The sequence below is a fragment of the Perna viridis genome, chromosome 1 (assembly GCF_037379345.1).
Source record: "Perna viridis isolate PV_CMFRI_1.1 ecotype Kerala chromosome 1, ASM3737934v1, whole genome shotgun sequence".
Taxonomy (NCBI): domain Eukaryota; kingdom Metazoa; phylum Mollusca; class Bivalvia; order Mytilida; family Mytilidae; genus Perna; species Perna viridis.
Genome location: NC_142445.1, coordinates 10,855,937 through 10,869,791, shown reverse-complemented (window position 1 = coordinate 10,869,791; position 13,855 = coordinate 10,855,937). Strand labels below are relative to the sequence as shown.

General features: G+C 31.6%; 1 protein-coding gene across 2 annotated transcripts in view; it reads right to left on the bottom strand.

Moving 5' to 3' along the window:
* Window positions 1–13,855, bottom strand: part of LOC148627220 (E3 ubiquitin-protein ligase rnf213-alpha-like) — a 140,985-nt gene that overhangs the window by 42,080 nt on the left and 85,050 nt on the right. For both annotated transcript variants that reach the window (XM_088569816.1, XM_088569825.1), the window contains 10 exons: window positions 13,351–13,460; window positions 11,632–11,769; window positions 10,255–10,420; window positions 9,921–9,997; window positions 9,552–9,684; window positions 8,105–8,212; window positions 5,036–5,121; window positions 4,567–4,758; window positions 2,543–2,666; window positions 600–773 (listed from right to left, as the gene is read on the bottom strand). In XM_088569816.1, the coding sequence (XP_088425942.1) occupies window positions 600–773; window positions 2,543–2,666; window positions 4,567–4,758; window positions 5,036–5,121; window positions 8,105–8,212; window positions 9,552–9,684; window positions 9,921–9,997; window positions 10,255–10,420; window positions 11,632–11,769; window positions 13,351–13,460 (1,308 nt within the window). The remainder of the gene's footprint in view (window positions 1–599; window positions 774–2,542; window positions 2,667–4,566; window positions 4,759–5,035; window positions 5,122–8,104; window positions 8,213–9,551; window positions 9,685–9,920; window positions 9,998–10,254; window positions 10,421–11,631; window positions 11,770–13,350; window positions 13,461–13,855) is intronic.

Sequence of the window (13,855 nt, the reverse complement as noted above, 5' to 3'; positions counted from 1 at the left end):
AAAACCCCCAAATCAGTTATCTGCAGGATACCCCAAAGAACATTCACATCAACTGGTCAAGTAGTGTCAGAGGAGAAATTTTTTTAAAAGAAATAACATTAAAAATAGCAAAAAACTTTGAAAAAGGGCAATAAATCCAACACGGCTTAATGAATTAAAACTAAAATTTGACCACAAATAGATCTCATCATGCTGAACACTTTTACCCATGTTAAAAGCCTAAGAATTTAGCTAAACCTAATATTTTTGGAGATATATGTGAAAAACTACTGTCTGACCCCTATATTCTATTTTTAGTAACAGCAGCCATGTTTTTCAACAGATCAAAAATCCCACATCCTTTCTATGCAGGATACATAAAAAAAAAATTCATACCAAGTTTAATTCCAATTGGTAAAGGAGTGTCAGAGGAGAAGAGTTTTGAAAAATGTTAACGACAACGACGACAACGGACGCCAAGTAATGGCAATAGCTCACATGGCCTAAAAAGAAATGACATATAAAGGGTACTTCCAGGCTACTTTGCAATGTTTGTTGCTTATCAGTAAAAACCTAAAGACATTTTTCATTGAACTTCAAGTTATTAAGCAGAAACATACCTGAGCATAAATATTTTCATCTGGAAAAGTTTCCTGTCTTGTTTTTAAATACTCAGCCAAACTTTCATGCTGTTGTTGACTGTTGTAAATTTCAAATTCTTCCAAATCCTTGTTTTGAGCAACAATATGAGGAGCTGCACACCATAGAAGCATCTCTTTAGCCTCTCTCAGGATCTTGAAATCATTAAAATTCAATATTAATATCAAAGACTGAAGTCTTCAGTTGCTAATCGACTAATATTCTCCGTCACTGATTTTGCTTTACTTTAAACATCCGAAGTGAAACAAATGCAATATGCTCTAAAATCAGGTGACTTTTGCTGAAATGGTTTCCTTGATATGGTTGCATACTCTGTCGTTACCGAATGACCCGAATGTTTTGAATTACCCGGAACCAGATTAAAAAACTGGCAATGGCTATATATAGATATTGGGGTCCTGATAATATATATATATATATATATATATATATATATATATATATATATATATATATATATATATATATATATATATATATATATATATATATATATATATATATATATATATATGCTAACTGATCATTTCATCTTTTATTGTAAACATCCTGTTGTCATACAAGCTACAAAACTCATATAGACATGTTTATGGTACAATGTATTTTTAAAAGATGTTTAGTGTGCTTTAACAATCTTTTGGTCACTTATGATATTGAGCAAGGAACCAGATTAAACAACTGGCGATGAATATTCATAGATATCCAGGCTGTGCTAATCTTTATGACCTATATAGTCTTGTAACAATGCTAACCGACCATTTCATGTAAACTTCCCGTTCTCATACAAGCTAGAAACACATGTAGAACAAACATGTATGATATTGTAGAAGGTGGGACTAAGGGAGACTAGTATACTCCCAAACTAGATTTTCATTACCAGATGTTAATAAATCAGTTGTGGATTGAAATACATCGGGTTTACATGACACCAGTTTTATGGTAATTTTTCAATACCGTCTTCTGTCCAAGGTTAGTATTGACTGGGAATAAATGAATAAGACTGCATGGAACTAAATCAATGCACAGCTGAACTAATGTTAAGAGCATCTGTCCAGCTCGAAACCCAAAGACAAAATTACCTAAACTAATGAATACAAAATCAACTGCGAAAAGTATGAACTCACTCAAGAACCAATCAAACACTACCAAAACTCTGTGACCCTAGTACATATGCAAATTTACAAGTACATGTACAAGAATAAAAGAATGAATCCTTTTAACCAAAATTTACACTACAAGGGAATGTTAATATTATAATTTTATTTTATGTCAATACATATTTATTTCATAAAACAATACATGTTCATTTAACATTAACAAATAAACATTCTGCTACAATATTTAAGAGCAATCAAGGGAATCAAGGTTATAGCGGTAATCAAAAGAATGCAATCCAAGGACAAAGAGCAGACATGGAAAACAGACATACACAACAAAGAACATAAAGTAACTAAAATCATAAATACAAAGTAACAAATGAGCAAAACTAAAAACTAAAACTAAAAACTGGGAGCATGAACCAGGTGCACCGGTAGGGTAAGCATCCTCTGCTTTTCTAGAAAGGTACTTTTTTTATCTTGTATGAAGCTAACATGGAGGTGCACCATTAACATCCTTTTTATCACAAAGATATCCCTCCCACATAGGCAAGGCCTAAAGTTGGAGGCACAAATTTTCTTTTAAAAGTGGAATGTCATGGACTTTTCAAAGATTCAATTCAATAGTCTATCTAAGGAAAAACCAAAGTCATCAATAAAGTGTAAATGAAGATGGTCGAAGGTCATCTACTTGGAAAAATGAAATTTTAAAGGTCCTAGGTCAACAATTTAAGGTCACAGACCACCGCTATGACTAATTGAATCCCTTCTAAAATCATCTATTTTAAACCCTTTATAAGAATTACCTTTTTGCTGTGATATTCCAGCTCATAATCATCCAGACCATTCTTTTCACATATATGTTGTATAACAGCAGCACAACTATCTGGATGATAACCAATAAAGGCCTCACCTATTTTCTTCTCTGTCCTGAGACAATATATAAAAGCATGCTCTTAAGAACTAGAAACTGATTTGATCTTCTTGTCACATTAGAAATATTTCAGCCTTATCTCTATAATGGATTTAATATTGTCCAGCAATAGGAGAAACTTAGCTCTTACAGGATTTTAGAAATTAACAGCCACACTATTAAGCCCATAATATCCATGTCTTTACTGACTGCTTTATTACAAACCATGATTGAAGTGTGTTTTAACAACAATCAGCGTGGCTTTTGAAATAAAATTGTTGGCATTCTTTATGGCTTGATTTGTGTATTTAATAAATTTAAAATTGTGCGTGTGGTAAAAAGAAACAAATTTCATTAATTACATGTCGGAATTCACACTAACAATGATGTCGGATATTTTGATATTTTGATAATTTTTTTTTTTAAAATACAGATGGTATCTGACTATTTAATGAAACATCAAACAAATGATAGCAAGTATACTTCAATGACAACATTCGTTTTGCTAGTGAATTTTAAATTTTATCTCAGTAATGTAAAGCACATGGTTTGACAATACTCCTGATTGTGAGTTAAACAATGCAACATGTTTTGAACTATGCCGATTTCAATGTAGAAAAAATAAAAAGGCAATCTCACTAAAACACTCGGTGCTGTTCAGTATTTCAAACATGATATACAACATACAAAAAAAAATATCTTTCAATATAAAACACAAGACATTACGAAGTACGGTGTAAAGTGAAGTACATGTACATGTACAAGCACAACAAATAATGTAAATGCAGAAATAATCATTGACCAAATTACTAGTATTTCCAGTTTATCCTCGACTCAGATTACTCAAACCTAGGATAACTCTAACATTTTTGCATGGTCCCTCCGAGTTTGACTTAACGAGGTTCAACTGTACAATTTAGTAGTGGTAATTATAAAAATATATAGATAAAATCTATGTAGATTGTACATGAAATTAGCACTTTGCAAGAGTTATCATTCTTGATTGTGTTCAATTTGGTGATTTTAGTTAGATATAAATGTATCATTTTCTCAAAAGTACAGATCTGAAAATGGAAAGGACAACTGTTACGTAGAAATATAGCACATGTAGATTGAAAAAGCATTGTTTGTTTGATGGGTTTTTCTTCACTAAGAATCACTTTGATATGGACAGTGTCAGAATTTATATGGACAGATACTTTAAATAGTCCTTTTTCTATTAACTAGTTCTTAGACATCAAAAAGGGAAGTAACCTGCACACCAAAAAGAGTGGATGGCTGCCTACAACTCCTATAAAGAGTTGTATGAAATATAAACTTGACATATAGGTTTTCAAGCTGAAGATGGTAAGTCACATTCATTCTTATGTATCTCTTATAGCTTTGAAGAATAAATTTAAAACTGGCAACAATACTTCCATATTCTTAAACTGGCCTTAGTAACCATGTATTATTAATTTTTGGCCTTAGTAACCACGTATTATTAGTTTTTTTTCTATCGAAATTTTGTTAAAAACAACTTAGTTTTAAGATTTTAAAGGAAAGTTAATGATGTCAAATGATGTCAATGATAACAGCAAACAACTACAAAATAATGGTAATACATGACATGGAATCTGGTCTAGGTCAAACTCAATTGTTTTAGTGCTATAAAAATATTTTCATACAGATATATCTACATCATAAACACTTGCAAGAAGAACAAGTTAATTGATTCCTTAATTGTACATTTTAACATGCATAACAATTGACAAGGAATTGATGTATCCACAGTCAGGTTGTGATGACTAAGGATCATGTAATTCAGTAATACTTCCTAACTTAAAATGTTTTAACAGAAGTTTGAAACAGTTTAAGTAGCTGCCTAATAACTAATCAATCAAATATTATAATTTAAATTATTTTAGTGTACCGTACCTCTGTTCAAATTGCTTCCTCTGTAACTTATGCTCTGCAAATGTTTTAACCCATGTCAGTAATTCCTCTGTTAGTTTAGCTTGTTCCATTGTTAGCATTGTATTCATAGATAAGAAATGTTTCTCAAGTCTATTGATCAATGGAATCGGGAACTTGTCATATACAACCTGCTTTTCTGCTACAACAATCAATCTGAAATAAGTGTAATTAATGCCCAAAAATTAACACACATAGACCATCAAAGATTAAAGGTTTTACAGCTTGTAGTACTTAAAGAAACCTTAACAATATTTAAGCCTTCAAATCTGAGAAAAAAATCGACTATCACATAAAGAAATTTTGTCTACATCATTCTCAAAAACAGATCTACTCACAATGTGAAAAGATGAAGAATATCTCTATCTTGCAGCGGCAATGGACATAAAATTCAATATTTGAACAAAGTAAAAATTGAAAGAGAACTAAGTACCTGAACTGTCTGTCAACTCTGCATTTTACACGATGTGTACCAAGTCCTAGATCCACATATCTGTCACCACCAAATTCTACATAATACTGAAAATGTACACATAATGTCTGATTACTCTGAACAAATAATCTTTTCTCAAATTATCAGAATATCACCTGCTTTGCAGAAGCTGAAATCAAGTTAATCCGCAAGAAGGAAATATTTCCTTCACCGACATAGCACCATAGTTCTGCTCCTTCATGAACATTTATTTGATGCCTGCAACTTTTCTATAAACATTTCATCAAAATCCAATGAGTTTTAGAGGTATTGTTCTTACAAGTAATATGCACAGACTAACATACACCTAAGATAATTCCTATATATCTCTCAAACTTTGTTTGAAGGGGTATAAAAAATGTGATAAATGAATGGACAAGCAGAATGAGTGATAGAATAGTATAACAAAATACATTTCCCAAATGAATCAACAAGGTGAATCATAATCATAATTTTTTTTTTTCTTTAATTGAACTGACTTTATTTATTTCTATTTTTAGGTTTGTAGATATGTAAATTTATTTTTCTTTTTTTTTCTTTTTTTTTTTCTTTTCTGTGATATCGAAATAATTTTTTTTTGGATAAATCCAAAAATTATTTCAATTTTTATTTTTTGCTTGCAATCCTGTAATATTTTTATTATATTTTCAACCATTTTATTATTGCTCTTAATTTTTGGTTTATTTTAACTGTTAACTTTGTTTTTAAATTACAGGTCAGTTTTTACATCATTAACTTTTCAAAATTTTTCAATTATCAGATCAATATTTTGTTTCATCATCATCTTTTTTTAATGGAAGTGATAGATTAGATTTGTTTGTTTTTTCCTTTAATTTGATTTTCGTTTTTATATGTGATTTGCTATATATTTTGTATGCATGTGTTGTATTTTTTGTAAAGCGCTTAGAGTAATTATTATTATATAATGCGCTCTATAAATGTTGTAATAATAATAATAATAATAATTAATTCACAGTGGTAAGACATAAGATACATAGAATAATAACTTGGAGATTTGTTGTCAGTGGTTTAACTATAATTTACATGTAATTTTTTGTTTTTAAATGCACTAAATGTGGGCATATATTTACTAAGAAACAATTACTCTCTTGCTGCCTGGATGTAATTGCAATATTTTTGATAATGTCAAATTTTAATGCTCTCAATTTTATGTGACCTCCCACAATACTTTTCAAAAATTCACTGTATGATGAGAATAAGACTGCCAAATCATTTGTTAATTTGGAGGGCAATGGGAAGTTTTGATCAGTGAACAAACAAGTCCCTTGTTACCTTTTTTGTTGAACTCAATCTAGTGATATAAATATAACAGTCTACAGTCGAACCTCAAAGTCCCAGCAAAACTCCCCTTACCCCAATACAATTTTACCTCGGATGACTCGAACTCGGATGAATCGAAACCTCGGATAACTCGAGGTAATCAATCAGTCCCCCGGAAAGGACTTCATGGTTAATTAACCCTGATGTCTCAAAGTCAACAAATTAGTCGGAAAACTGATTGCTTTATTACAAAGCATGATCGAAGTGTGTTCTAACAACAATTAGTTAATTAATTTGTTCACACTCTTTATGGTTTGATTTGTTTATCTAATTAATTTAAATTGCGCGTGTTGTTAAAAAGAAATGAATTTTATTAATGACACGTCGGAATTAACACTAACAGTGATATCAGATATTTTGATATTTTGAAATTTTTAAAAAAAAATACAGATGAACTGTGATGGTATTTGACTATTTAATGAAACATTAAACAGACAATAGTAAGGGTATTTCAATGACTACATTCGTTTCGCTAGTGAATTTGAAATTTTATTGTAATACAGTCAAACCTCGGTAGCTCCAACTCCAAGGGACCATTGAAATGTGTTCAAGTTATCGGGAGTTCGAGAAATTGAAGTTCGTATATTTCCGGATTTCTTTTGTTGCCGGTCCGAGTTCGACTTTATCGTTAGAAATTGCTTACTTCCTCCGAAGTTGTGTTAGTTCGTGGATCTTTTTCATTCGCTTTTGGAAGATTATGTTGATTTGTGGACATTAAAAATGCTGTGTTTTCTTTTAAAAATGTCCAGAGTACGGGTTCATAGGTCAATAATTTGTTTTCATCCAATTTTCTTTCATGGTTTCATCATACCGACTTCGGTACATTCTCGAACTTCAATCAGTTTTATGTTAAGATCAAAACTATCTAATTAGTGATGACTTAAATATTACCTGTAATTAACTAAAATGACACTGATTATAGGGTTTTAGTTTTTCACACCTTTTATTACCCAAACTGACAAAATGGCTGACGAGTTCAAGAGGGTTATCCTCTAAGTCAGTTCAAGTTTTCGAGAAATCAAAGTTCGAGAAATCCAAGGCTATTTATTTTGATTATATTGGAGAAAATTTTGGTACTTAGAATTATGTTCGAGAAATCCCAGGTGTTCGAGCCATCTGAGTTTGAGCGAGTGAAGTTCGACTGTATTGCAAAGCACATTGTTTGACAATACTCCTGATTGTGAATCAAACAAAGCAGCATGTTATGAACTATAACGTTTTTGATATAGAAAAAATAAAAAAATTTCACTAAAACACTTGGTGCCATTCAGTATTTCAAACATGATATACAACATACAAAAAAAATATATTCTGATATGAAACACATGACATTACGGAGTACAGTGTAAAATGAAGTACATGTGCATGCACAACAAATGATGTAAATACAGAAACAATCATGGACCAAACTACTAGTATTTCCGGTTTATCCTCAACCTCGGATTACTCGAACCTCAGATAATTAAAACATTTTTGCATGGTCCCTTCGACTTTGACTTAACGAGGTTCGACTGTATTTAAGATTTTTATGGTGTCCACTATAGACAATTTTGTGTTTGAAGCCATTTAATGTTATTAAAATGGGCTTCAAAAATAAAAAACAAAGTGAAAGGTGTAACTGCATTACTGGAAAGTGATGCCATTTCAACTTTTTTGTTATTTAAACAATAAAAATCTACAGAATCCTACCTGATTCAAGGCATCATACAAACTTTCATACAAGTTTTCTAAGTTCAGTAAAATAACTGTGTTTCCAGTTTCCATGCACACTTTGATTCTGTTGATGTTCCTGCACACCTTAAACACATAAAATATTCATTAAAATACTGGCTGGTATTTGCTGTCAAAAAACCTAAGAGCATGCAGCTTCACAGGAGGATGTGCTATGAATTATCCGTAAAGAAAAAATCAAAATTTGTGAAAATTTTATGGCAGTACATGGTAATTCCTGTATGATTTTGTATACAAATTTACAAATTTCTTACCATCTTTCTAGGGGTTCAGAAAAAAATTAGAAATCTGTATGTTTTACACAACCTTCCTATAAAACTACATCAAAACCCCTTGAGCAGTTTAGGAGGAGTTGTCCTTACAAGGTTTTAACATGTAAAACCCTTAATTTGAATTACTTCCCTTTGAAGTCCCCCCTCCCCCCGACAGTATTTATATTCCTTCGTGCAAATCTACATATAAAACCTAATTTTCCTATAAAACTACATCAAAATTCTTTGAGTAGTTTAGGAGGCGTTGCTTTTACAAGGTTTTAATATATGTGAAACCCTTAATTCGAATTATATACTATTGGAGTCCTCCAACATTTATTATATCCCTCTGTGCACATCTACATATGATACCCAACCTTCCCATAAAATCCATTAAAATCCCATGAGCAGTTTAGGAGAAGTTGTGAATAAAGGAAATGTAGACAGGATGGGCAGACAGACAAATGGAGAGATAGACAGCCAGACAATTCCTATATAGCCCCCCTCCCCCCACCACAATTTTGTTTGTGGGGAGTATAATAAACACTTATACATTAGAGTATTCTTGTTTGCATTTGGCTTTTGTTGTTTGCATTCTGCTATTGAAGAGGTGCACTTAATTAAAAGCATACATAAAAAATATAATAAAGATCAATTATGCACCTCTAAAATATCAGATAACATGTTTTTCTAAGAAAATGCCCATATCTGTAGGTTCATTTTTGAAGAACATTACTAAAATTAATCATATCTATTACATGGGGCATCTCAACTTGCATCTTGTAGACATGTACCATGCACAATCCAATTGTTTGGTAAGATAAAAAATTTTTTACTATCTTTAAATTAACTCTAAAGAATTATTCTAGTAAAGCTATAACAGGCAGGCAATCATTTATCCTAAAAAGTCCCCTTTAAATGGGAGAGGTACTAATTTGGCTGGATATCTATAGAAATGTAAATAGAATTTAAAATCTTTAGATCAAAATATTAGGCGAGATTTTACAAAAGCTTAAGTGTTTCGCTGAAGAACTGTCAGCTAAAGGAGTGTGGTATGAAACTACGTTTATCCAACATAAAAAGTATCAAGTACTTCATGTAGAAATGAACAGTAAATCAACAATTATGAAATTCTTCCTGTTTAACAAGTCTACCTGTGTGTATTCCTGATCACTTGGAAAGCTGCTCCCAAATATAACTTCTGCATTGTGCATGGAGAAAATTTTCTGCTGAAGTATTGTCAAAGCTCCATAATTTTCTGTCAGGAGCAATAAGTACCTGCTCTCTCTGTAAAAAAAAAAATCTTATGCAAATGCATTTGAAACATTAACTAATTTTCAAAATTAAAGTTCAATATATTTCAACCTCAAAACAAAAATATTTATGAAAGTTCAAATATAATCTTTCAAAATACAATGATCTAAATACACTACCACTAAAATATGTGTAAGCAAATATAAGCCCATTAATATTAGTTATTATATTATACAATGTATATCATAATCTTATAAAAAAAAACTTACCCCTCTGCAAAATTGGTTCCTTTTAAACTTTCATTAATCATTCCCGTTGGAGTGCATTCTGGGTCAAATTCAGTTTTCTAAGAGATGAAAAAAAGACATAAAAATTCCAAATATAATTTTATGAACATTACATGCCAGTTTCCATTTAATCTTGCTCATTTATATATTACCAGTACTACACATATTTATATTAAAAGCCATCCCAACCAACTTCAAATCAATTATACCCATTTAAAGTTTCAAAACTACGATAAAATGATAGAGCTTCTTGTCATGTTTTTTTTTAAACATGAATTCATTGAAAAAAATTATTCTGTGTTTTCAAACAACTTACTTCAGCCTTCTTGTCAACACAAGTGATATGTTTAGAAAAAATCTCCACAGGTTTAATAACATCTGCAGGAAGTCCACCAAAGTTTCTCAAGATGCAATGCTGTAACTGTAACCAGGTGGGTGCTTTTCTTGACTTTGACACAAAGGCATACAGCATTTTCATAAGACTAGAAAGTAGAATACAATACATGTGATCCTGGAAGCAGCTTCCTGTATTAATATGAACTACTTAAGAAATATTCAAAAGTTAACCTGTATTTATGGCCTTATAGCTTATGGAGTATAACAAATTTAATGATGCAGCTCCATGTAAAAACTAGTAAAATTGTGAGACTGAAACCACAAAAAGTATACACGAACTCCTCACTCCAGAAACCATATAGTAAAAGTCAAACAGGAATATGATGTAGTCTTAAACCAAATACCAAGATCTGGCATACTGATACATGTATAAAGTTTAAGTCAAAAAATCAAGTCGCTGTAATAGGTAGTTATAGAAAAATCTGTTGTGAAAAAGTTGTGGACAGACTGATGCCATGATTGCTTTTTATTTCCCACAAAGCAGGGGGTATAAAAGAGAAGAAGCTAAGATAGGTCTAGATAGTAATCATAAGGCTTCAAATCCTTAATCTTTCCCCAAAAACCTGATAATCGAGTACTACTATTTTTTACCATAATCACTAATAGTTCACATACCATTATTTCATGTCACTTTACTTTCTATGTTAATTGCAGCTTTTTATATTCAACTTTATTACAAATGGTGCTGAAGGGATTTTAGACTCCAGCAAAACAATTATTTAAAAATATACTAGCATGATTTTTCTGCTTTTTAAATTATATCTTAATTGAATGTAATTATGTAATAATACTGTATTTTTTTTGTAAAATATAAATAAAGAGTAGTAGTTTAGCTGCTTGTTTTTTTTCAAAATTCTAATACAAATGTAATACTTATGAAAAATCATGAATAAATAGAGCTATTCAATTTTTGTAGGTTTAAAGATTTGATTGGTTCATTTGATTATTGGCAGTAAGTGTGAATTGCATTGTTCTTGGTCAGGAAATGGGTTTTGGATTTCTTATAGTACGGACGTTGTCTGGAAAGTAGTCTTGATTGCACTGAGTTTAATATTGCCATGTTCAAGCATACATGAATGATATATGTTAATCTGATTAGACATGATACTGGTAGACAGGACTGAACGTTTCTATCACATATTTTCTCTTTCACTCTTATTGTAACATAAAGTCATTCTTACAAACATATCATCAATTTAAGGTTTATTAATAACCATTCACTATAGAATTATCATCCTCCAGGGACTACATACCAGTAGTTGTACAAGAATTTTTAGTGATGCCATAATCAATTTACCTGTAAAAGTCTCTCAAACCAAAGAATTCCCTCATCACCTGGGATGCCTTCTCAAAGAGTTCCTTGTAAGATAATGCTAGTGGTTCTATTAAAGGCTTTATCTTCTTCTGAACATCTGAGTCAGCAGAACAGATTTTCCTACAAAACATAATCTCAAATTTTGTACCTTATATTGAAAAAAAAAACCAAAACAAAGAACCAAAGCACAGGATAGCTACACAGTCATGAATACCCTATGTTCATAGCTATGTGTAGCTATCCCATGATTTTGGTGTAGCTTTTGGTATATCATTCCTTTACCATTGATCTCTAAGTGTACTTCAAGATATGAGGCTGACTTCTAAGTGTCTGTAGTATCCTTTATCTCAAGTTCTTTGAGGTAGATGCAATGTATCAAATTCAATAAACTAGGATTGTTTAGCGATAATACATCATATATATATAGCAGAAACTGAGATTAAAGGATCTAGCTAAATGATGTTCCTTCTTTGGATCAAATCAGCCAAAGTCAGCCTCGTAGGAGTGAAGGATAAGGTCAGCAAGTAGAGGAGTACAATTTGTTCCCATTGGAATGCTGACCATATTGTCAATAAAATATTCCAGCATTTTGAAAACATTTTCTGCAGTATATTTGGAAGATAAAAGTTCTATGGATGTTTTGTATTAAACTTGACATTTTGTGAAGAGACCTGAATATCCACCCATATACATAGAGCCTGAATCGCTCATCTAGCTAAATTTTGTCTTTCAAGAGCAATAAATTTAACAAGAAGTTGACTCAAGACGTCTTTGGTAGGACTTATCGTAAGGATCATTTCAGCAATTTAAAGTTTCTATCTATCTGTCATTTTTCTTATTCAAGGGCAATAACTTTACAAGGAGTCATCTCACTACTTCGATCCTTTGAAGACTTTTGTAGGCCTTATAATAAGAATCATTTCAGCAATTGAAAGAATTTGGTTAAACCTAACGATTTTGGAGATATAATAGGCAAAAAACTACTGTCTGACTGCTATGTTCTATTTTTAGAAAAGACAGCCATGTTTTTTGACGATCAAAAATCTACACAACAGTTGCATACAGGATACCCCAAGGAACATTCATACCAAGTTTGGTTCCAATTGGTCAAGTAGTGTCAGAGGAGGAGATCTTTGAAAGAAATAACATTAAAAATAGCAAAAAAACATTAAAATAATGGCAATAATTCCAACATGGCTTAACAGATTAAAATGAAAATTTGACCACAGATAGTTCTCATCATGCAGAACACTTTTATATCTTGTCAGAATTTGGTTAAACCTAACGGTTTTGGAAATATTTGCAAAAGACTTCAGTCTGAACCAAGGATCCGGAAATTTTAACAGCCCATGTCGGTCATTTTATCAAACTCCATCACATTTGTGTCAGTCTTTTACATGCTCAGATTGAGAATAAACTTAAAAAAAGACAACTTTTTTGTAGTAATTTAAAGATAACTATTGGAATTTGTGTTATTTCATCACATAAAATGTCTGTAACAAAATATCTGAACGAGTGAACAAGTTCAGTTTCGACCACACCAGGACGTTCTAATATATAAACTGTTGTCTTGCTTCATAGGAAAACAACATAGCATGCTAAAGTTAAAGAGACTTCTTTAAATACTAGTTATCCTTTGGATATACCTAGAAGACAGTTACTTTTACTGAATTAAATACTCAGTAAGACAAAAAATGTTACCTTGCACTGCTTAAAAGTTCATCCTTGTCAGGGACTTCTCTCTGTACAAGGATGCCTCTGTTCATCTTAGCTGGATCTAGTGCCCAATTGGATATCCCAATAAATGCAACCTGTAAAAGAGGTAGTGTCAGTAAGCAGGTCATAGTAGCCAAAAATATAAAAATACTTCAGATGAAAATAAGGTGTCGTAGAAATGCTTCCACGTAAGATTTGATTTTCCTGACTTGCTTTGGCATAAAATTCCCATGCTCTGATTTTGGTTCTTTCATAAGCATATGTTATAATGAATGAAAGAGAATGATGGTTCAGCCACAAATGCGACAACAAAAGGAGGGGCCAGTATCTACATAGAATACCCAAATGGAGTACAACAGTCAATGGCAATACCAACAGGATAACATTGCTCCAACTACAAGGCTGCAGAAGATGCACTCATCCATGCGGCAAATTACATCAAGGAAAGTGCAGAAAATATGCAAGTAGTATTCCTAAAAGATACCCTCTC